The sequence below is a fragment of the Psammomys obesus genome, unplaced genomic scaffold, assembly GCF_907164565.1.
Source record: "Psammomys obesus unplaced genomic scaffold, mPsaObe1.curated_primary_1811, whole genome shotgun sequence".
NCBI lineage: Eukaryota > Metazoa > Chordata > Mammalia > Rodentia > Muridae > Psammomys > Psammomys obesus.
The window spans coordinates 12240074-12265505 of NW_026585691.1; the positions used below are offsets into that span (position 1 = coordinate 12240074).

Here is a 25432-nt window from a genome sequence, read left to right on the forward strand (position 1 = left end):
TTGGAATACGGCTGGGCAGGCTTTCCCACACGGAAGAGATTTCTATGTACAGGCAGAGGCAGGCAGAGCTCAGGCAGAGCCCAGGCAGAGCCCAGGCAGGCAGAGCTCAGGGAGGGTTCAACTTACAGTGTTACCCACCCACCCATATCACTTTTTTTTTTCCTAAAAGAAAGGTCTTAATTTGGGGGAAAGACTTACTTTTCATTTCTTTTGTATTATTTGAGCTTTTTATATCTACATGGTAGTTTCAATGCTAATGGCCACCGTGGACTCATACTGTTTGGATACTTGGTTCTGAGCCAGTGGACCTGTTTGGGAAAGACTAGGAGGTACGGCTTTGTTGGAGGTTTGTCTCTGGGGTGGGCTTTGACGTTTCAAACGACTCATTCCCAGTGTGCTCTCTCTCTGCCTCCTGCTTTTGGATCAAGACATGTGTATTCAGCTGTTCCTGTTGCCATGTCTTTGCTTTACTACCATAGACTGTAAACTTTTGAAACCATAAGTTCAATTAAACACTTTCTTTTAAAAGTCGCCTTGGTCACAGTGTTTGGTTAGGGCAACAGAAAAGTACCCAATATGATATACATGTAAAATCAATTGAAATAACAATCCTGCTATCGTCATCATGTTTCAGTTTGTTAAGGAAATAAGGTTAGCTGACCTCTTGGCACAAATCGGCTTACACTCACAATTGTGAGGGAGACCAAGAGCTCTATAGAAATGTGACCATGAAGCCAGGAGGTGTTGGCACACGCCTTTAAGCCCAGCACTCGGGAGGCAGAGGCAGGTAGACCTCTGAGTTTGAGGGCAGCCTGGAGAGAAGCTACAGAGCAAGTTCCAGGACATCCAGGGCTACAAAGGGAAACTGTGTTTCAAAAAACAAAACCAACCAAACCAAAAGAATAAAATCATGTCCATGAAATGTATGAAGTCCATAAGTGTGTTTTAATGTAGAGGCTCCTGGAAAGCATATGGGGATATTACTTTATTCATTTTTTAATTTCTAATTTTGTTTTCTTTTTTGAGACAGGGTTTCAATTCTATAGCCCAGGCCGGGCTTAAACTCACAATAATCCTCCTGCCCCAGCAGCCTTTAGAGTACTAATGCTACTATTTCAGACATAGGTCACGACACCTACTTGCAGTTTCACTTCTCTTAAGCTCTTCACAATACTATTTCAGATCTGTTCTCTTCAGTTTCTCATAGGAGTCTTGTAGGATGGGCATTATCTAAACAGCAGAATGGGTTACAGCATGGCTTGCTCAGCCACAGGATCCAGTGTTAGAGGAAGATAGGCCTGATGCCACTGTGGCCCCACAGTACTCAGCAGCTACCAGAAGCTCACAGGTTTGCCCTGGCGGAGTGAGTGCATGCGTGGGGGTCATGCACCAGGCCTGAGAACTAACCTGCAAGGTCGTAGAGTTCAGTGTCAGAGGCGCTGGCCAAGGCTTCTTCCAGTTCTGGGTCCAGGGTCACTTTCTCTTCTTTACGAGTTTCTATAGGCTTCTCCTTGGGGATAAACACTCTCCCTTTAAATCAAAAGAAAACTGAAGATGACTGAGCTGCCACCTTATGGGGAGGCCTGGCAGCCTGAACAGAAGAGGCCACGTTGGCATTAAAGATACGCGTCACTGAGCTGTTTCGTAGCATTTGAGGTTCCTGACCCGCTGGGCTGGGGCTAATCTATTCTGAGAAGGAAGGACTCTTGCCTCTCACCATGCAGGACTCCCCTGAGCTCACTTCAGCAGTTAAGCTTCTTCTAACAGTGATTGTTAATATCGTTAGCTTGACAGGATCTAGAAAAGAGAAGTCTCCGGGAGAAGTGTTTATGAGGGAGTTTCTAGATCAGGTTAACTGGGAAAACCCACCCTAAATGAGGGTGGCTCCAATCCGTGGGCTGGCGTCCTGGATTGAATGGAAAGGAGAAGGCGAGCTGAGGACCAGCATCCATCTGCTTCCTGCCTGGGGATGCAAAGTAAGCCTCTGCTTTAGGCTTCTGCTGCCAAGATGGACTGTGACTCCAAATAGACCCATCCTTCCCTACGTTGCTTTTGTCACAGCAACAAGAGAGTAACTGCCCCACCAGCCATCTCCTAAGCTACAGGATGTGGCTGTGTGCACCCTTTATACCCAGAGAACCCCTGCCTTCCTTTCCAACTCCATTGCCACAAGCCTCCTGAAGACTAACCTGGATCCACGGGGTAATTTGCCACAGCCACTCCTGTGCTCAGAGAGGAAATGGCAAAAGCTTTCTCTCTTTTTATTCTGTCATTATGTGATACATAGCATTTGGGTAATTTTATTGAAGATTTTTTTTTTTAACATTATACCTTATACTTGTCAAAATTTGGATAAGTCCAACAGCAACTGTGCTACCTTAGAAACAGCTCATACTCCCCAGTAACCCATGGCTGTTTACCTACCTCATCACCGATCTGCTCGACTTTCATAATTTCCCTCCCAGTGGCTTGTGGCCTGTCAGATGTGCACAGTACAGAGGTAGCGACAGGGTCCGCTCATGCCGAGGGCTGCGTTTCCCTTGCCACTGAGGACAGGCTCAAAGGCAAGCTCACTGGAGCTCAGAGGAGGGAGAGCCTCCTCCACGTCACCCAGGTCCACCGAGGGGACACGGAGACCACACAACCAAAAAATAAGCAACGTGCTGAGCGTGACCTCGGGGGCTATCACAGCAGTGCCCAAGTGGGGGCATCTGCAATGACCAATGAACCTGGAGAGGAGCCATCGTCCTCATCCATGAGCTGTAATTTACCTCAGGGTTCACTTTGGCCGTTGGACCTGTGTCTACGAGCCATAATGTTCTAAAACACTATGCGTAGCCCCTGGGCTTCTTTCCCGCTCCAAGGCCAGCTCCTCTGCCTGGCGCTCCACAATACATGAAGGGCAGTGTGTCCCAAGACATTCAGTCTGTGGGCCCTACCTTTCTTCTCTCCTGTGAAGGGCACGAAGTCCTCTCTGTCTTTCTGTTCCAAAGCCTCCTTCTCCAGGTACATGAGGAGGTGCTCGCGGTCAAATGGGCCGGTGGCTGATTTCTGGGTCTGGTCTTTCTGTCGGAACCCAGCTGGTAGCATTGCGCTCTGATGAGACAGAGACGAGATGAGGGGGGACGTTTGCTAGACTGCATTTCTTTCTTTACTCTTTCACAGTTGCTGTAAGTGGGAAGTCAGTGGGGGCGCCTTTACTGGCTGAGGCCTGGGGTCTCGAGGATGGCTGTGGGGATGTGCTTGTTCTGACCTCCTCTCCTAAGACAGCGAACCCAAGCAGCTCAGGGGGCACAGAGACAGAAGCGTCATCCCCTGGACCCTCTGCAGCTGCCGTCTAGAATTCGAGAGGAAGGGTCTTTCTGTGTCCACTATCATTAGGTTTGGTCAGGTGTGAACACAAGGGCTCCTAAGGCAGGATGGCTCTACACTTGATTATTTCTAACCTGTTTCCTCTAGAAACAACCGCGGGGTAAGGAAATATGCTATATGTCGATATCTGCCCAAGTAAGACCCACTTATTTGTCTTTTTTGAGACACAGTCGCATGTAGCCCTGGCTGGCCTCAAACTCACTATGTAACTGAGGGTTAGCCCTGATTCCTGATCCTCCATTTCCTGAGGGCTTGGATTCAAAACATGTATCAACATGGCTAACTCTTGTTTTAGATTTTTTGCTTTTTTTCTAGACAAAGTTTTGCCACATAGCACTGGCTTTTCTGGAACTCGCTATATAGACTAGGCTTGCCTCAAACTCCCAGAGAACTGCCTGCCTCTACCTCACAAGTATTGGGATTAAAGCCCCTACATCTGGCTTTATTTTAGATTTTTAAATCAAGGTCTCTCTCTCTCTCTTTTTTTTTTTTTTAAGATTTTATTTATTATTTATTTTATGTCTGAGTGTTCTGCATGTACACATGCACACCAGAAGAGGGCATCAGATCCCTGTATAGATGGCTGTGAGCCACCATGTGGTTGCTGGGAATTGAACTCAGGACCTCTGGAAGAGCAGACAGTGCTCTTAACCACTGAACCATCTCTCCAGCCTCAAGGTCTTCCCTTGTAGCCCATGCTGCCCTAGAACTCACCACATTGCTCAGGCTTGACCCAAACTCACAATCTGCCTCTGCCCCCCAAGGGGTTGGGGTGACAGGCACGTGGCATTATGTCTGCCTGCTCTGGTTAAGCCCCAAGATTCCTTCCTTATGTGAATAAATCATTGTACTTAAATTAAAAAAAAATAACAAATATCCAGAGTATCTGGTACAGCAGAATGCCATATAAATAGGCTTATTTACTTACATCTTTAGATCTTAATCGCTACTTGGGATGACTCCAACTTTGAGATGATGTCATCAGGGCTGAAGAAAACACTTGCTAAAGAAACACCCTAAAGAGCTACCCGGCTTTTCAGGAGCCGACAAAAACATTAGGAATTGATATGGTGACCATCATCTACACGTTGCCATCAAACATCATGTTCTTTGTATATTTGAACAAAATAATACCAGTTGTGGTAGCATGTGCTATCCCAGTACTTTGCAGGTGGAGGCTGAATGATCAGAGATTCAAGCTTCTCCTTGCAGACATAATGAGCTTGAAGCCAGTCTTTGCTCTATGAGACATGAGAGTTATCTCAAAAACTAAACCAAATAAACAGACACAAAACCCAACAACAACAACAACAACACACACACACACACACATACACACACACACAAAGAACCAAGAAGAGAAAAATATGATCTAAAGCCAGTCAACACACAGGAGGCCAGCCTGGGCTACATACTAAGTTCCAGGCCAGCCTTAGCTACATAGTGAGACTCTATCTTAAAATAAAAATTCTAGGCTGGTTATAGTGTTGTATACATTTAATACCAGCACTTGGGAGGTGGAGGTGAGTGGATCTCTATGAATTTGAATTTGAGACTAGCCTGGGCTACACAGTGAGTTTCAGGCCAGACAAGGCTACATGGTGAGTCCTCTCTTAAAAAAAAAAAATGTCTGTGTAGTAGCTCATGCCTGTTATTCCAACACTTGGAAGGCGGGGAGGTAAAGACAGGAGGAATTCAAGGTCATTCTCAGCTATATAGTGATTTTGTAGCCTACCTGGGCTACAAGACCCTGTCTCAACAAACAAACAAGCAAACAAGTCTGAGGGTGTGGCTTAGTTGAGAGAATGCTTGCCTCCCACACAGAAATCCCTAACATGCTGAAAGGCTTGTAATTTGTAATTTGGGAGCTGGATGCAGGAAGATCAGAAGTGCAGGTCATCCTCAGCTACATACAGCCAGCCTGGAGTATGTGAGACCCTGTCTCAAAAAATAAAACAACCATAAAAGAACAAAACCAAAAGACACGCTGCTCTACAGAGGTGTTTCGACAGCACCGCAGACATTTAGGCCAGTGTGGGATCCTGTGTGGGCCACTCCTGTAAGTGTGCCTTCTATTTATGAAATGGCATTTACAGCCATTTCCCCCAGGGACTCTGAGCCTGGCAAAGAAACTGACACTTAGGAAATACTTTGGTAAGATTCATTCTCATCGCTCTCCCACAGCCTATGCTAAATCAGACTGCCCTTTCCCAATGGAAAACACTTTCCCTCACCTAGGGGCAAACTGGTTTTTTGAGAAACACACTTGACATTTCTCACTGCGGTGGCCCTGGGGCTCAGCATGAACTTGCAAAAGTGGCTCCGCAGCAATGGGGAAGAACCCAGACTTCTGCATGGGGTGGGGGGGCAGTGGGGACTTCAGCTACGGCTGAAGGAGAGAACCGCCCTCTTGCTCTCATTAAGCACCCCACTCCGGTCCCACGCCACAAACCTCGGGATCTAGGTCATCTAGAACGTTTTCCAACTGTTTCAGCTCCTCCTCTGACAGTTTGCCAAGTAGCTCATCCTCGTCGACGTTCTTATATTTCTCCAGCTCCTTCTGGAAGGGGAGTGCCATGGCTTCAGAGATAGACCTTTCTCACGCACCTTGAAGTGGGCCAGCTTCCTGAGGCTTCACACTACCACCAACCAAGAAAAACACTGTCATCTCCCTTACCGTAAACTGTAAAGTTGGCAGCGGACTGTGCCAACCCGGCAATGGATTCTACACAGACACAGACAATTCTCCTGAAAAGCAGTATGACCTTCCTTTCCAGAGCGGACAACAGCTTGCAGTATTTTCACACACAGCACATTATTTCAACCATTCCCCCCCCCCCCCCCCCCAGGGCATCCCTGGAAGGAAAGCTGCAAGACACCATGCCGGGATTTTACAGACTATGACTGAGATGGAGGTGACCAAGACCTAGCTATGGGAGGCGTGCCTGGCATCCGGTTCCCGGGGCAGTGAGTGCTGTTCCATTCTACTACAAGGCCTCTCCTTGCTTTCCATTGAGAAGCCGCGAAGAACAATGAACAATTGTGCGGCAGTTGTAAGCAGCATACTTGAGCCTTTTCAGGGCGGAGAGTGCAGTGAAGAACACAGAATGGGATTCATTCAGGAAAGAGTTTAGAGGCTCCAGGTGGAAAACACGTTGTCCCTTAAGTCCACGCAATGAAACCAAGAGACATTCTAAAGCCCTGGCCACACTGTTACTCTACTCCTCTTTTTATTTCTCTCCTTAACTTCTATTTTGAATGACGTCTTTGAGAGCATTTTAATAGTATTTTTTTTTTTATTGCTGGAAAGTTCCGACCTTTAAATAATGTCTTTCCATCACATCCATTCCCTACTACCTCCCTCCAGCTCCCTCTAGAGCCCATAAGCCCACCTCCCTCCCAGCTCCATGTCCCCTTTTTATTTTGGTTGTTATTGCTTCTGTAGCCATTCTTCTTAATTTTTCTTCCTTGATGCTCCCAGAACATTCTCTTTCAGTGCCCCACCCCTCTGAAATGCCTCGTTCTTAAACTTTCATGACGAATGCAAGTTTTACTCTGTCCCTTGAAGAAAATTCTATGAATCTTCCCTAGCGAGGCAATTCTGCATCTGGGCTTCGGCCAGTTCCTCCAAAGCAGTTAAGCGTTTGTTATATACCTGCTATTGCCAAGCGGGGTTCTAGAAAAGCTCCCTCCAGGAAGATCACAGCTTAGCAAGACATACACACAGACGGCAATAATGCCATGTGAGAAGTGTTACTATACTGTCTGAAAATTGCTGGGGAAGAAAAGGGGAGAGTCAGCCTAAAAAGAGACTGTCATTGATCCTTGAAGGAAGAGGTCCTAAGGAGGACAAGGATAGAGAGGAGCCATAAAGCAGAGGCACAGGATAGGAACGTATTGTGGTGGAATTGGTTGGGGTAGCTAGGAGGAGGATTTGTGGACTGGGAGAAACGGGACGCCCATGAAGGGGCTTCTTTTTGCACTATGCCTTAGGGACCTGGATCTTAGGTCCCGATCCTACATCCATAGCCCCTGAGTTAAAGGACCTGTCACTGGGAAAGTATTTGATATTATCTAGGTGGGCAAAATTTACTTCGAAGTACTCCTGTGACAGAAGAGGAAGCCAAGTGGTGACGGCAGGAACGGTCAGAAGATCATCATGTGGGGCTTCAAAGATGCAGGAAGAGCCACGAGAAGAGCCATGTGGGGACTCTGGATATTGGAAAAGGTTAGGGCCTTTCCCTGGCAACCTTTAGAGAGCGGTAAGGTTCCGCTGACACCAGCGAGATCCATTTGCATCGCTAACTTCTGAAAGCAGTGACACATTCGTATTGTTTTAAGCAACTGAGCTTGCTCTTTGTCATAACAGCTGTACAAAAACTAATACACTCTCTCCCAAACGCTCTCACCTCCAGGGTAAGTGCTCTGGAATACTCTGTTTATCCTTGCATTTCTGTTCTCCACTCTGCTCTGCACCTCAAGAGTACTATCGACTTAGACTGCGCCTGTGGGCGCCTGTCTTTTTGCTTTCTGTTTGGCCAACAGGAGGCACCAACAGCAAAGCAGAGGACATAGTGGCGGGGTGTGGGGTGGGTGTGGAGAGAGTGTTTCAGATGATGATGAGATGTTCTCACAGACTACCTCCTCTTTTGCTGGCTTCAGGCCTTGGGGTGGTGAAGGGTCTCTGTTATGACTCTTGCCAGATTTCTGCCTTGTTGTTTCCCTAAAGCTTCCTACACCCTTGTAAACAGCCTCTTTATTGAAGCCTTCTCAAGTTATTCCGTCTGAGCACACCCTCTGTTTCTTGTAAGGGAGCTGGCAGACGTGGTACCATTGCTTGGAATGTCCCTTTCCCTTTGTGCTCTGTTTCTGAGGCCTGGCTGAAATCCTAAGCTCTGCAGGACCACAGGACTCCAGAATGAGGGAGGCCTTTGGCCACTCAGCCCAGCCACACAGCCGGCTCTTGGGTTTCTCTTCATCACTCTTTTCTTGGTCTCTTTTCACAGCTTCTCTTCCTCTGCCTTAAATACTGGTGTTCTTCAAAGTTTCATCTTAGAAATTATTGACTCATCCCTCACCAAGGGATGTTTACTTGCCTTGAAATTTTGATTATAAACTGTATTCTTCTAACTTTAAAATATGTATCCTAGATTTTGTTCACAAGGACCAGATCTGAAATTATCTGACCAAAAATCTCCCCTTGGCTACCTCAGACCCTTAAAATACATCAGAAGAGCTCTCACCTGCCCTTTCTGCCTTTAGAGTTTCAAGAAGTTGTTTCAGAAGCCAGGGTGTCATTCTTTACATTTTCTCTTTCCCTCCTTTCTACCTACTAATCACCAAATCCTATCCTTACGGAACGATGTGATCTCATCTATTTCTGCATCCATGTCCATGTCCACGCCCAGCTTTCTGATCACTCTGCACACAGTGGTCAAAGTCATTTTTTTTCACCAACTTTATTTTAGTCTTTAAAAATCCCCCAGTGGCTTCTCATTGCCCCAGTGATGATGTTCAGATTTATGCCGTGGCCTCTCTGGCTCTATCCCCTCCTGCACTGCATTCCTGATGTCCTCCTGGATCCGGCCTCCTGGACCACTTCCAATTCCTGGCTCATTTCTGTTTCCTGTGCTCCGAGCACTAAGAACCCCTACTCACCAGCTGACTGTCCCACCCCCGGCTGACTCCACCAGACTCATCTTCCAGTCTCTGTGTGAGATTCATTTCTCCCATCAGATCAGACCCTGCATCAAAATCTAGGTCACTTGCTGCCCCCACGGTGCCCCTTTGACTACAGCTTGGCTTCAGCACAATTCCTCGCTAATCTCTGGGAGGGTGGAAACGATATAACTTTTATTCACCAATAAAAGCTTGGCTCCCGGTGCAGATCTTGACCCACAGTAGACATCCTATAAATATTCATGTCAAATGAAGGAAATGAGCTCATGGCAGTGAGGTGGACATGGGTCCAGAGATCTTTCCACTGCAGCCTTTTTTTTTTCTTCCACCCCTCCCTGGAACCTGCTGAGATCACCTATGCCTGCACGATTCGCTCCTCTCTCTAAATTTGCTCTGCCTACGTCACACAATTTAACATCTGTCACTTGTTATCTTTTATGTATGTTATACAGCTCTTTCCGGATACCACAACCTCCCAGAAAACGGGGACCATATTCTGATTCTCGGTGCTGCTGGATTTCTCAAGTTCAGGCTTCCATAGTCATTCAAGAAATGTCTATTGAAAGCCTACCTTTTTCAAACACTGCTGGGACATAGCAGTGGACAAAACAGATGGTCCTGGGTGCTAACTGGGCCTATAATCCACAAGGGAAAGAACATTAGGCAATAAATAACAGTAATAATTTAACCATCAACAATGTCTGTCAAAGTAAGCTTCATAGACTATAGCCAGGTGCCAGGGGGTCTCGGAACTAGTGGAGAAAAAGAAAGCGGTAGCTGTTTAGAGAACAAAACCAATATTGCAATTCAAGGAGAACGTAATTATTGGTGGATCGTTTGGTTTTGTTTGAGGCCAGCTCTCATACTATAGCCCAGGCTAGCCCGGAATTCACGGCTAGCCTCAAACTTACAACAATCCTTCCTCAGCCTCCTAAGTGTTGTAACCACAGGCATATAAAACCAAACCTAGCCTATTATTATTAATAATCATTTTTGGGACAGAGGCAGGAGGACTGATAAAAGTTTGAGGCCAGCCTGGTCTATATAACAAGAGTTCCATCTCAAAACCAAACCAAACTCCTAAAACAAATATAGGTATGCTTTAGAGAAGACGATAGCCTTCCCATAGCTCCTAATGTTGAGTCTCTGATTTCCCAGAGCTTGGCTGGCCTGCTGAACCCCACCCAGGCCCCTCTGGGTTCACATTTGTTTCCCCTCCTGGGAGTGATGAGGCAGTGGAAAGTTTGCAAAGTCCTGCCACAGCCTGGCCTCCAGCAGGGTGTCTGTCCCATGGTAAACATTCAACAGGCAACAAGATACTAGTGCACACACTGGAATGGAGCACGTGCCTCTGAGGCTTCCAGGAGCCCAGGTGGGCAAGCACCGAGCCTATTAGCAAAATGGAAAATGGGAGTGACAGTGAGCCGAAGGAAGCGGCTCTTCCTGTTACCCAGAAACACAAGCCTTGGGAAGGAAAGTTAAGAGCGTGGTTCTCTTTGCTTGTTTTTCCACTATCTTGTTAACTTCGCTGCGAAAGAGAAAAATCAGCTGCGACAAGAAGGGCCCAGCCTTTTACTCCGTCTACACAAAGACCAAAAACCCAAACTTCTATTTGAATCAGTAAGTGATGTTAATCTTCAATTGTTTAATATACCTTACTATTTCACAAGACTTGAAAAGACTCTGAATAGATTTTCACAAGAGTCAAGCCACATTTCCTAAAACTAATAAATTAACAACATCAATTTAGCAAACCCCTTTAAACATCCAAGGGTCCTGCATGTTTAATTCATTTTTATTTTTATTTTTTTTCTGGGTTGGGGTGGGACAGAATCTTACTATGTAGTCTTGGCTGGCCTTTGGAACTCACTATGTAAACCAGGCTAGCCTCAAACTCATAAAGATCCTCTCGCCTCTGCCCCCAGAGTGCTGGGATTCAAGGCAAGGGCTGCCACACACACTTTCATTCAACTCTAGATGTTGGCTGGACAAATATAAAGACGTGACAAGTATAGCCTGTGGTTTTGAAACCTAGCTAAGTGGAGACAAGCCAGCAAAATCCTTCTCTTTGTTGTAAACTGTCAAGTGAAGCCAGGCATGGAGGTGCAGGCCTGAAATCCGAGCACCCGGAGGTGGAGGTAGGAAGATCAGGGGTTTGAGGCTAGACTCAGGTTCACAGTGAGTTGTAGGACAACTTGGGCTACATACGACCCTCTTCCTATGAAAAATATCAGAGGATGAAAGAAACAGGACACTTCGAGGGAAAAATAGGGAAATTTTCTCAAAAAAAAAAAAAAATTATGGCAAGGCAAAGGGGTGGAGCAGGCTGGAAGGGCAGTGAGGGCCTGATCCTACCAGACTCCCAAAGGGCTTCTAGTTGAAGCTGCTTGTTCTTGTTTCCTAACTTTATAGCACAAAAACCGTCAAGAGGTCCTCAGCTTGAACTCGGTCACCTTTTCTGACAGCGAGCCCACAAAAGAAGGTTCCTTTCCAGTTTAGAAAGCACAGAAGGCCTTGTAGTCATGGCCGGGTGATTAAAGCAATGGGCTAGCAAGCACGGGGAGACCAAACAGCATGACCTTGGAGAGAACCAGCCGAGGGCCCCATGATGCAGACATGCATGGAAAACAGGCAAAGAACAGTGCAGCCACACACTGCTTTGCCACAGGGCAGTATTCAGAGAAATGCATCGTCAGGCAATCTTGCATTGTGCTAACATCATGCATCATACACGGCCTTAAGACAGCTACCGTGAATCAGGTGATGTAATCCATAGAACCCCTGCCATGCATGCACACCACCGTTGATTGAGAAATCATCACGTGACTGATGATGCGGGTGATAACCGGGGGGTGTTATTGTGTTGCGAGGCACAGTGCCTAGTGAGTGCAAGCTCTCACGGGGAATTCTTTCTTGTCTTTGTCCTGTTAAGTTTCTTTTGAAAGTGTTCTTTCCTTACTAAGATTAAATCCAGAGAAGCAGCATCGTACAAGGCTCTTGAGTTAGCACTGCCAAGTGTAGCGAGCCTTCAGGGCTGGTGGTTGCCCAAACTGATGTAGATTTCCAGCTGGGCAGGAGGTAGCCAGGACCTCCCAGCTGGGGCAGAAGCTCTTTCGTATGGAAGTCATACTCCCTTCCTATGCTACCTTTTGCTTTCCAGTTCGCTTGATGGGTCCTGCATCCTGCTGATGCGTGCTCCTCTGGGTTAGGCTCTAATTTCTGAGGTGTTCCCACCTCTTTTTGCTATTGAGCCATGTAAGTCATAGAGGGCCTGGAACTCACTGTAGACCAGGTTAGCTTTTCCTTTGTCTGTTGACGAGAGGGGTTGAACCGCCATGCCTTCCTGAATTCCTACTTCTAGACCTGTATCTACTTCTTTGCTTGTATTTCAGCCTTTCTGGTTTATAACTGCCTGTTGTTATTATTATTACTATTTTAAATATTAATTTATTTTTATTTTCATTATGCAGTATTTTTCCCTGCATGTATATTTGTGGGCCATGTGTGTACAGTGAAGTGTCTGGGACACCAGAAAGTGTTAGATCCTCTGGAACTGGAGTTACAGACAATTGTTAGTTGCCATGTATGTACTGGAAAGCAAACCCAGGTCCTTTGTAAAAAGAGCAAAAGGTGCTCTTAACCACTAAGCTATTTCTCCAGCCCTACCACCACCACCACCACCATCTTTGAGACAGGGTCTCAGGTAGCCCTTGTCAGCTCCAGTTTCATGTTGGTTTTAATATGTCCCTCATCCTGCTTTTGGAAATTTAAAGAACTCTAATTTCCTGACACCATGGGTTTCCTGTTTCTGTCCTTTGATTTGTCTGTTTTCCTGGCTTCTGCTCCTGTGGTCTTTGGTCTACCTCTCTCTGTCTTTTTCTTTGGCACCGATCAGCTAGGTTTTGATTTATGCCTTGTTATGACCCACGGGCGCTGTGTACAGCTTGACTCGGGATTGCTTACAAACAGACTCAGGACGAGAGGGCAGCCATATAACAACTGGTTCGCAATGGCATGGCTGATCAGAATAGCTGTCTATAAACAAGGTTGCTGTCTGTCCCTTTCTACACTGGCTACATAATAGACAGTGGCTCATGAGACTCCAGAGTCGTCCAAGTGATGGGGGCCTTTTGGTCCTTTCTTAGTGCCGGTGTGCCAGCTTTGAAGTATTTTCATGTCCAGGCTTGGCAGGAACTCCCACCACTCACAGTTCTAGAATTAACCTTTTTACCAACCTCGCTACCACTCAGGGAACCAGAGAAATGGTAATACACATGAAAGAAATTATTACTAGCAAAGTCTTCCTTCCTTCTTTCTTTCCTTACTTCTTTGCAGGGTGAGAGGGCAGAGTTAAAACAGGATCTCACCATGCACAGACTGGCCTGGAACTTGCTATTCATTCCAGGCAGACCTTGAAATTGTAATCCTCCTGTATCAGCTTCCTGAGTACTGGGATTACAAGCATGTACTACCATAGCCAACTGATAGGGTAATCTTGATACTCAAACAGGAAGGTTGAGGAGGTAAGTGCAAAACCAATAACCAGTAACAACAAAGTTGTTATGACAGCTCTCAGAAGGGATGTGCTGAAATGCAGGGCCTAGTTCAGGCTGACTTTGGGGGGGAAACAGTTAATTTCGACACCATTGAAAAGCCAGAAAATGCCTCTCCCTTTACACAGCCATAAAGCCTTCCAAGTTATATATAACTGAATGGTTTTATTTTAGACACTGGGTTGTGCTATGTAGCCTTGGCTGACCTGCAATTCATTATTTAGACCAGGCTGGCCTTGAACTCACAAGAGACCTACCCACCTCTGCTTCCTAAGTGCTGGGATTAAAGGTATGTACCACCTTGTCCAATGTTATAATTGACTTTTTGGTCACTAAATATGAAAATTATTAATAATAAAAATTAATCAGGGCCAGGCGTGGTGGTGCATGCCTTTAATCTCAGAACCTGGGAGGCAGAGGTAGGTGGATCTCCATGAGTTCAAGGCCAGCCTGGTCTATAGAGAATGTTCCAGGACAGCCAGGCCACAGAGAAACCTTGTCTGAAAAAAAAAGTGTGTAGGAAGAAACAGAGGAAGTTAAGGTTAGGAATGTAGACTGGGGTCTAGTGATCCATGAAAGCTATAAACAGAAATTTGAATTTTAATCTGCCAGGTAATGAGAGACACAAATGACAATGTTTATGATCCATACATTTACTTATAAGGGTGTTCTGGCCATCTACTCAAAAGTATATTGAAGGTAGAATCTGATAATGTTAGTTCCACTTAATGCTAGCTGGTTTTTCAAGATGTCCATAAATTCATATATAAGATGAAATAGATATAATTACATAATATAAATATCTTGCACATGGCTTGGAAAGCATTGTATGCCATATTCTAGAGACTCTCCCTCCCTCCCGTCCTCTCTGTTTCCCTCCCTGTAGATCCAAGAACTCACTGGTCATTAACCCATGAAAAGCTCTGACCATGAAGAGTAAGCCAGCTCTCCTGGATCTGACTGGGTAGTTTCTTTCTCTTGTCACGCTAACAATATTCTAGACGTTTGGAAACCTAACAGCTGAGAGACTCACAGAACACACACATGTGCCAGTACAACTAAATATGTGTATTTTATTATTTTATTATTAAAATATCCAAGTGAATGTGCATACTTCAAATGACCATTTTCACACACATGAGATCTAGCTATAGAAAAATTAATCTTAAAAAAGGGGTCTGTATCAGAGATTAAACGCAGTATCTATCTTATCTATCTACCTACCTATCCCTATCTATCTATCTATCTATCTATCTATCTATCTATCTATCTATCTATCTATCTATTTTTAAGTATAGACAGGGTCTCACATCTCACCCTGTAGCCTTACCTGGCCTGGAACTCACTATGTAGAACAGGCTAGCCTGGAACTTACTCACTGTGTAGAGCATGCTAGCCCAGAACATGTGATGAGCCTCCTATCTCTGCCTCCTGAATGCTAAAATTAGAGGCCTGAGCCATCACGCCCGGTGGTGTCTTAAGAGCTGATTCTGGTTTTTTTAGTCTGCAGAAATAAGACATTTGCACATGCCTTCTAGAAATTTCTTTGAGCCAGGTATAGTCTATAAGTCCACATAACCTTTTATACAAGGTTACCTGTAATTTACCCTAAAAGGGCTAAAAGGAAACTCCACCATTTATGCTTCTGTCAGAAACTAGAGCAGTTATTTACCCCAAATTTTCTCAACCCAAAGTCAAATGAACTACCATTCAATGGTAGCTAGGTCGTACATTCTCAGACTTCTTTATGTATTGTTACAGGTCTTACATGTGAAAGGGAAAAAGACAGCTGGACCCGTCCCCAGCTACTCAGGAAGCCAAGGCAGAAGGATCAGGAGTTCAAGGCTTGCCTGAACAACTTGTGGAGACCCTGACTAAACAAACAAACAAAAAACAAAAGAAGGCTGAGGCTGAGCACAGTAGTGTATACCTTTAATCCTAGCACTTGGGAGACAGAGTCAGGCAGATTTGAGTTCAAGGCCAGCCTGATCTACAGATCTATAGCTCGAGTTCCAGTACCTAGAGAAACCCTATTTCAACCCCCCAAAAGCAAAATGGCAGCTTTGGATATGGCTCAGTGGTAGAGTGCCTGCCTAGCATGTGTGGGCCTCATCTTCAGTCTCCAATATGATGAGGTTGGAGGCGAGGGAAGAGTTATTTCAGGGTAGCTCTTAGCTAGGGTAGGAATTATTGAGGGCTGGGAGTTACTAACGCAGCGGCTACTCTAGTAACTGTGACTTCCACATCTTCTACTTTAATCAACTGCAGGTCAAATTATCTGAAAAAACAAAAAACGAGGTCTAAAGATGTGGTTCAGTGGTAGAGTGCTTTCCTAGGCAAACTCTGAGTTTGTTCCTGGCGCTTCTGTACCGTGTTTACCTTTTTGTTGTCATTCTATAAGAACAGCTGGCCTGCCAGGTGAGGTGTGCTTGCTGGTACAACGGTGGCACGGCGGTTATGGGCGCAACCAACCAACCAGTTTCTGAGTGGAGTTGAGGCCTGCTCCACAGGAGGGAATTCATGCCAGGTCAAAAGACCATGACTCAGGAGGTTAGAGGCCTTAGGTGAGGGGCACCTCCTACTGCTATTTTGCTAAATGGACCTGTCATCAAACTGTCTTCTAAACGATTTAGTATTTAGGCTACGCTCATACATTAGTGTTGCTCTCAGCTTTGCCCGGAGAAGATTCCGCAGCAGTGGGCGGCAGTTAATGCAGACTCAGAAGTGACAAAGTGCTGAAAATACGTGACTATGGAGTGCTCATCCCTACACGGAACATCTGTATCAACCGCATAGAAGCTCAGAAGTTAAGGGGGAGTAGAATGAAGCAGAAAGAACGTAAGAGCCAGGGGCTAGGGAGCAGCACGGTGAAATACTGTCTTCTGGGCATGACGCAGCTGTGGCACTCATGAGCTCACAGCAGCCGTGGTTGCTCACGCAAGATCTGCAGACCAACCCAAAAAGATCATTCAACTTTGGATGTAGCAGGTTAGCACCGCCACCGTCACCACCACCACCACCACCACAGGCATGAAGGGGATGTATTGTGGTTTAAGGAGGAATGGAGAAGATCAAGACATACTGCGTCAAATAATAAGTAAAGGCATTTAATATTGAAAAAAAAATCAGAACAATCCCCTACACACCATGACATCTTCATGGTACTTAAAACAGCAATCCCACGTTGTCTGATACGTAGGGAATATTCAGGTATTATCTTGGACATTTCCAAATTTTCTCTATTTGCTTCTTTATTTTGAATTCAAGGTTGAGACAGGGTCCTTCTATACATCGCCCGGGCTACCCTGAAACTCACTATGTAAACCCGGCTGGGATTAAGGCTGGCCCCATCACATCCTGTCCCCCCAAATGATTTTTTTTATAGCTATTGGTTTCTCATCTAGAAGTCAAAGTCCACAGACACCAAGCCACAAGTTACACATATCTCCATCTGAGATAGCCCCTGCTTCATCTCAGCTGAAATATTACATGGGTGAAATGATGGTCTTTTCATTACAGCACGAGACTCACAAGAGAAAGCGCCTTGGGGTGCTTCTGGGGTGACCGTTGGGGTGGGGAGATGGTGGAAATCATTGCATTGTAAAGACACGTCCTCCCTGCGTAAGACGCTCTGAGGTAACACGAAAATCCTGCCCTCACCCTTCTCTCACTCGAAGGTTTTGTACCAGCTGCTGAGATAGGTCAGTGTTTGCGCAGTGTGTCGCTCAGTCCTTCTATTGTGCATTCACTCTCCACACAATAAGCCATCAGTACCATTCTCTCTTTTCTTACTGTATATCCTCTCTGGTTATTTCTTGCTGGAGTGTCCTCCCCCACCTTCTGGCAGCGCACATTTGACAGCTCAGGCCCAGCCCTAGGGAGCCACCAATCCTTATCGGCTGATCAGGCAATGCCTTCTGCAAACAAAACCACCACATCGTGCCCTGCCAATTTGTGTTAACATAAAAACCAGACCTCTGAGATATTTATTGAGATAAACTGGAGAGAACAGAGGGAATCAGGTATATTTAAAATAAAACAAAACAAAAACTGGACTGCCTAAGCCCTGGAAAAAAATCTTCCTGCTTCCTTGAGGGAAAACTGTCCGTTCTGTCTCCATTAAGCCTTTTGTAAAAGTGTTAAAACACCCTTGCCATTTTAGTTCCTCGATACAAGAATCCAGGAAGAAAAGAGGCTTAGAATCCATTTCACCAAATACCCCATTTTGATGGAGAACACAGCTCAGAGAGGCGAAGGGGTCTGGCCCAGGATCCCTCAGCTCCTCCATGGTGGAGCTGTTACAGAAACCATGCTTTTGTAATACGTCCTCTGATGTTCTTTATTTTCTCCTTTCCCAAACGCATGGTGAATCAGATATGTAATAGGCACCGAAGAAGGGGTGGCATTTTCGGCCTCTTTCCTGTAATTTGCCTTTTAGCCGCACCACCGTAACCTTCTGCTATTTTAAAATAAAAATTCCCAGAACCTTTTATTATCATTAAAATAATAATAATAATAATAATAATTTTTTTTTTTTTTTGCAGGTCAACAGGTTAAAGCAAGGACGCCTCGGAAAGGCACAGACCAACATGATTTTAACCAGGAAGAATAAGAAAAATATTCTCGGGGACCTGCCCGGGGCGGCTTTCTGAATGCTTGATGCGTCCTGTGACAGCTCCGGGGACCTCAGAAAAGATGCCGGCCTTCCTCTCCCAGGCTCCTGCTCAAACGAGGCCGCGAGATGCTCGAGACTCCCGGGGCTTATCACACACAGGTTCACAGGAGCAGAGAAAATGGGAAACAAAGCCCAGCGTGGAAAACTCTAGCTCCGCAGCCCCGGGCGATCGGAGACCGCGCCCTCTCTGCGTCTGTTCTTGGACAGAGGTGCTGAGGGGCTGCGGGGCTGCAGAGCACAGTGCAACCGGTACCTACAGGCATCCCCGACCGCACGGCGCCGTCCCTGCCACCCAGCGTACCCGCCGCTCCGGTGCAAGCCGCTGCGGGCTCCGCTTGGCCTCGCGCCACGCAATAGAGCATCCTCCCGCGAACACGCAGGGTGCGGCGGTTGCTGAGCCACCGACCGGGGTCCTGCAGACAGGCTTTCCCAACAGTCCCCTCCCGCCCTAGGTTCTCACCCTTGCTTGTGCCCATCCCGAAGCTGAAGGTCCTGGCCAGCAGCCGTGGAGCGCTGAGCGCTCAGGTCCGACCAACAGGGGCGGTGCCGTGGCCCCGGGCTAGAGCTGCGATCAACAGGCGGCTCCCGGCCCGGCGCGGCGCGTGGGGCGCGCGGCTGCAGCGGGGCAGCCTGGGAAGCGTAGTTCCGGCGACGCGCTGTGGCCACACAAGAGACAGGACCCCTGCCCGGGCCGCGGCTGGGTCTCCCTAAGACACGCTTGCCTCGCAGGGTCCTCCCCTAGAATCTGGTGCTATTATAAGCGCCAGCGCGCTGCGGGGCAGGTGGAGCCTGGGCTTGGGGGGAGCTGGGTAGGCTCTGTGGAGATGCTCAGGATCACTGATGCCGGTGGGTGGCACTGGGCAGCCCTTGTGAAGGCCCAGCCGGGGTCAAGCTCAGAAACAGACCAGGCTTGCTCTAGGATTTACTGGCTGCGTGTGGGCGTGGGAAGGACTGGATCGGTTAATTGCTTAGGGAAGAGGAGAGGAAAGTTAGCGACACGGGAGTCAACGACCACAGGTCTGCTTGTACTAAGAGCACACACACTAAGGAGTCCCATCTTGGTGACGAGAATCGTTATTTGGATGCAGTCTCCAGATGGGAATGCCCTACAAAAAGCGCTGTGCAAAGAGAGCTGCATTTTTGTCCTGGGTAATGTTGAAACTCCCCGAGTTTATTACTGCGGGCCTTTTAGTCTCACTGTCTCCCGTGAGTAGGTACCGGAATGCCTGTTTCTCTCTGCCTTCTTCTTAGGAACCACAGAATATTTCCTGTTTCCGAAACACGAAAGTTGGATGGGATGAATCCCCGATTGTGGAAGTACATGGCATGTGGTTTCCTTGCAGCAACTTATTTTTGAGGGCGAGCAGGGTCTTATTATGTAGCCTAGGCTCGTCCTGATTTGTTGGAGGAAGGTCCGGCTGTGTTTGTTTGGTTGTTTTTTCAAGAAAGAGTTTCTCTGTGTAGCCTTGGCTGTACCGGACTCACTTTCTAGACTAGGCTGGCCTCAAACTTTAAGAGATCTGCCTGCCTCTGCCTCTGTCTCCCAGAGAGCTGGGTTAAAGGTATGCGCCACCATGCCCGGCTGCCAACTGTGTTTTTAAGTGGGGATTTCAGTGCCTTGAGATCTGGTTACCGCTCTGCCATGGGCATTGTTATTAAAGTTGAATCACTGCCCAAGTGATGATAAGTAATGTTCCCCAATTATCCCTGATTGGCTGATTAAAAGGCCTACCCCTGGGCAGGGTGGATGTGAGGGTTGGAAGGAAGGTTCTGGAGCTTTGGGGAGAAAAGGACCTGGGGGAGAGGAAGACAGGTACCGGAAGAGGAGGGAAGAGAGAGCCACGATGGGTTAGGGTGGAGAGGAACGCATGGCGGGATCATCGTGGATGGAGGAAAGCAGCCAGATGAAGAATGTCAGCAGGTATTTTGAAATTATGGGTGGGAAGTATCCCAGATAGAAATTGTTAGAGCATATGTGTAAGATGGGGGCTTAGGAGGGCAATAGCTGCCTTTCCCCGGGTGAAAAAAGTCTACAACCTATCAGGTGTCTGTCTCTTATCGATTGCGATAGCATGCTGGAGAATACTGCCACAATCACTATAGGGCTAATAATATTTGTTGTTAGCCCATACTTTTAAATTATCTGCAACACTGATTTTGCTTCCTAAGGCTTGGGATTGCAGGCATGTACCACCACGCACACAAAGCAGGCATTTTCTGGTTCGATTTGACTCTTTGCAGGGTACTTTGAACATAGCCTTTTCTAGGACACTTGTCTGTGACGGCTGTGCTGAGGTGTCTTTTTTTGGTTTTGAAGCTGCCCCATGCAGTATTTCACTGTATGGCAGGATTTGTGTTTATAAACACAGCCCAGGAAGATGAATTAAAGAGATGGATGCCCCAGGGCTGATGGGATCTGCACTAGACAAAGGGTGAATGAGAGTGAACTTCAGTGACCGCTGTCTGAATGAGGTATGTAACAGTCATGCGGCTAAAAACAAAACAAAACAAAACAAAAAATGCTGCGGAGGAAATTCTATAGTTGAAAATAATAGCAGCGACTTTGTATGTGTGAGAAAATATGCTGTCCTGTTCCTGTGTTTGTTTTATTTTTGTAGTAGTCCTGCGGGATGGGCAGAGGGGGTCTTTAATGCCTTCAGAGTCATTCAAGACAGAGAGGCGAAAGGACTTACTCAGGCCTGCCCGGCTTAGCCAGGCAGTAAGGCCGTCTTTTTTCTAACACTGATAACTCTTGCAGAGGATACAAGTTTGGTTCCTGGCACCTACATGAGACAGACCACAAGATCTTCTGACTCTAACCTTGGGGTATCCTATGACCTTTTATGGACTCCTGGGGCATCCACGCACAAGTAACATACACGTTGAAACAAATTAAAACAAAACAAAACAAAACAAAACAGGCCAGTGGGTGGCCAAGTCAGAAAATAAAAGCTAGAAACTAGGGTGGTGATCACAGGTGCACCATGGCTGCTGAGAGACACTGGTGTCTCCGTGGTCAGTTATAACCCTGCAAGTAGACATAAGTGGATTTACGGAAATGCGGAAAGTAGAAAACTTACTTAACTTTCCCATTTTTAATGCCGGCGATCAATAAGCTAGGTATGGTGGCACACCTATAATTCCAATGTTTGGGGGATGGAGGCAGGAAGATCACAGGTTCAAAGGCACCCTCAGCTGCATAGTAAGCCTAAGGTCAACCTGGGCTACAGAGAGCTTGTCTCAGAACAGCAGATAGACAGGTAGACAAAGAGACAAAGAGACAGAAATTATTAAGAAGCTGGGCCTGGCAGTGCACTTCTGTAATTCTAACTCTTGGTAGCTGAAGCAGGAGGATTGCTGAGACATTAAGGCTGTCCTGGGCTACACAGTAAAAAATAGGAAAGCCTGGGTTATAGTGTGAGATACTATTTCAAAAATCAAAATACCAGCCCTGTGTGGTGGTACAGGCCTTAAATCCGGGCACTCAGGAGGCAGAGGCAGGAGGTCAGAGATCAGTGACTTCAAGTCTAGTCTATTCTACATAGTGATCTCCCAGAAAGCCAGGGCTACATCGTCAAACTCTGTCTCAAAAGACAAATAAACAACAACAACACACACACACACAAACCCACAAAGACAAAACAAGTAGTGGGTGTGATGGTGTGTACCTTTAGTTGGAGCATTTGGGAGGTGGAGACAGTAGGGTCAGGTAGTCAGGGCCAGCCAATGTCTACTGGAAAGGCTGTTTTCACAAATGACAGCAGCAACAAACCAAGCAAGCAAACAAACAAAAATAAATTAAGAGACGATAGTACCAGTGCCAGTCTGTGGAGTTCTTCAGATTTATTGTTTATGTGCTATTTTTTTTTTTTAAGAAGAAAGGAAACAGTCAGACCTTTGACTTAATTTAAACTGTCAGAATTCCTAGACCATACTTTAAAAGTTTTCTTTTTCTTTTTTTTTTTTTTTTTTGACAAGGTTTTACACAACTCAGGCTGTCCTACAACTTGGTATTTAGCTAAAGGTGACCTTGAACTCTTGATCTTGCCTCCACCTTCCAAGTTATGATGTTACAGACCTGTAACGTGATGCTAGTTTTGCCCCGACCCCTGTGTGTTTGTGTGTGTGTGTGTGTGTGTACACGTGTTCATGCACATATCGGTACCTGTATGTGGCTGCCAGAAGTCAACCCTGGATGTCATTCCTCAGGTGCCATCTCTCTTGTTTTGTGTTTTGGTTTAAACAGATTCTCTGTTTGGGGACTGGGGTTGGTCAGTGGGCCCCCGTTTCTGCCTTTCCATCCCTGGGGTTATAAATAACTCACTGTTAGGGGTGCTAGGGGTCAAGCTCAGATCCTCATGCTCCTGCAGCAAGCACTTTCCCACCTGGGTCAGTTCTCCAGCACCTCTGCTGGCTGTTTGGATGGTGAAGATGTGGAACTAAGTAAGAACTGGGAGACTGCCGTCATCGGGTGTGGCTTCTTCACGAAGGCGAGTAAACTGATCCGCTGACAAGAACATGTCAGACAGCAGAAAATAAAGATGTAATTAATAGTTACAGGGAAGTGCTCTAATTGTGACAGAACATGCAGCACACCCCAGTGGGAGTGGGTAGCAGTATTATTGGTTGCTTGTTCCACATCCATTTTATTCTCCTCTTCCTTCTTCTTCTTTGTTGTTGTTGCTTGTTTGTTTGTTTGTTTGAGACAGGATTTCTCTGTTTAGCCCTTGCTGTCCTGAATTCATTTCTGTAGACCAGGCTGGCCTCACACTCAGAGATCTGCCTGCCTCTACCTCCCAAGTGCTGGGACTATAGTCAACACACCCCCATTCCCACCCCCAACTCAGCTCTTTTATGTTCTTCTTTACTTAGAATGTTTCCACCAGGGAAGGGTGCCCTAATACCATCTGAGGGATGTGCTCTTAACCCTGTTATGGCCGTGGAGAACAGGACCATCCTCCCTGGATTATATGACATTTTAGTCCAAGGAGTTGGCACTTAACATATTCTGGCCGGTGGTGACACCTGAGGCAAGGACTGCTGGAGAAACCTCTCTTTTGCTGTTTGTTTTATTCTTTGATAATTTCATATGTGTTTATCCACCCCAACTCCCCCTTCTGCTCCTCTCAGATACCTCCCAGTATGTCCCCCTCTCACCATTATGTACCCCCCCCCTGCCGTTGAATCAGTTCGTGCTGTCTGCTAAAATAGTAAGTGCTTTTGTTGGCTTGATCTAATGCAAGACATGATAAGTACAGCTTGTTCATGATAGCAACAGCTGTGCCCAGAAGACATCATTTCAGAGCAAGTCCCACCCTGCTCTGGCCCTTAACATCGTTTCTTCCTCCTCTCCTGTGTGAAGGAACTTCTCGCTCTTAAACAGAGATACACAGAAAGACCACGCCATTATTCATGATGGATGTTGTTTTCTCGGGGCCATGTGGCTTGAAATTGGAATGGCCGTCTTATAGCCATCAGGGCTGCCAGCCAAAGGACAAAAACCACACCGATGTTGTCCGAGTGGAGAGAAAGAACGAACTCGTGATCTGCACTGCTGTTGTAAGTCAGTAAGCCAGTCAGCCCTGGTGTTGTCCTACTTCTAGCTCTCTTGTTATGTGACATAATAAATATCCTTATTGTTGAGTCCATTTGAGATGGGGTTTTCTATTACCTGGAGCTGAAAGCTTCCTAAGTGTTACTTAGGATGTGAAATGTGAAAGTTCTTTAGATAGTTTGAAAGACTACTTCCTAGAGCTAATAAAACAACCAAGCACTACAAGCCTTTTGTGCAAAGGGACACAAAGAGACATTATCACACAACAGATAACAACATGGATTTTAACACCAGAGTCTGAGCCCAGATATTTACTGGTGAATCAACTATAGTCAAAATTCCTTAAACTCCTTAAGCCTTGTGTTCTTCATTTCTAGATTAGGGAGAATTATAGATACCGTGTAGGGCTTTTGGGAAGGTTGGATGAGATCACTCGCTTCAAGTGTGCTACAGAGGGATGCAGCAGTTAATAAGGACTACAAGAGCAAGAGCATGTTGACGACAGATGGATGAAATCATATGTATAGCAGCAAGCATTTAAAAGCGAGTCACTGCATAATACGGAACATATTAAATGGTACCACTGTAACCCTACCAGCGAAGTCCAGAGTGTAGCAAGCTACATGACTAACACGGCAGCATTTTTTCAGTAAGTCGGGAGTAAAACAAAAGAGGGAAGGAAGGCTTGCAAATATGTGGAAATTCAATAGATAACCAAGTAGATTATTGGTTTGCACCAAAGAGCTATTAAAAATTTGCAGCACTATCTGGTCAGGCGGTACACACCTGTAATCCCTGTATTTGGGCAGTGAGAGCAGGAAGATCAGGAGTTCAAGGTCTCTTCAGCGACAGAGCAAGTTCAGGACAGACTGGGAATACTGTGCATGCACATGCACATGCACACACACACACACACACACACACACACACTAAGATGCAAACATAGGATATTGGATTATATTAAGGTACTTTTAAAAAAAGATTTGGGGTAGTACTGATGGTATCATGATCATGTATTTTAGAATTCTTATCTATTGGCGTAATAAACAGTATTTACCAAAGAGATAGGGGTTTGCCTTTAAAATAATGTAGCCTGGGAGTGTGTATCTGTGTCTCTGTGTATGAAGGAGCAGAGTAGGGGGGCATAGATGAAATAAGACTGGTTGTAAGTTGATAATTGTTGAGGCCCCCGTAATAGTGTTTTCTGGTTTGGAATGTTTTGTTTTGAAACAGGTTATCAAATAGACCAGCTCACCATGTAACTGAAGCTGGACTTATATCCTCCTGCCTCCATCTCCTAAGTGCTAGAGTTGCAGATGCGAACTGTAATGTCCAGATTTTTTATTTTTTTGAGTCAAGGTTCCAATATGCTTCACCAGTTATGTTGGTCTGCAGTTTTCTTTCCGTGTCTTTGAATGGGTATTAGGATAATATTAGTTTTATAGAATGATGCTAGTGTTTTCTTGTCTACTGTCCACTGGGAATGTTTGTGAAAGCATAATATTAATGTTTCTCTGAATGCTTGGTAGAATCTGCTGATGAAGCTGTCTGGGTCTTGGTAGAGTCGTTTTGTGTCTGAGGAAGGAACTCACTATGTAG

General features: G+C 46.0%; 1 protein-coding gene across 2 annotated transcripts in view; it reads right to left on the reverse strand.

Annotated features, from left to right (window-relative positions):
• Window positions 1-18874, reverse strand: part of Tmod2 (tropomodulin 2) — a 37039-nt gene extending 18165 nt beyond the window's left edge. The window contains exons 1-4 of one of the 2 annotated variants that reach the window (XM_055598678.1): window positions 18740-18874; window positions 5825-6011; window positions 2940-3096; window positions 1408-1530 (exon numbers count right to left, since the gene is read on the reverse strand). In XM_055598678.1, the coding sequence (XP_055454653.1) occupies window positions 1408-1530; window positions 2940-3096; window positions 5825-5950 (406 nt within the window). In that variant the 5' untranslated portion in view covers window positions 5951-6011; window positions 18740-18874. Of the gene's footprint in view, window positions 1-1407; window positions 1531-2939; window positions 3097-5824; window positions 6012-9622; window positions 9646-18739 lie in introns of those variants that run through there. The other variant, XM_055598687.1, reaches the window with a different exon arrangement.
• Window positions 18875-25432: the final 6558 nt, after the last annotated feature.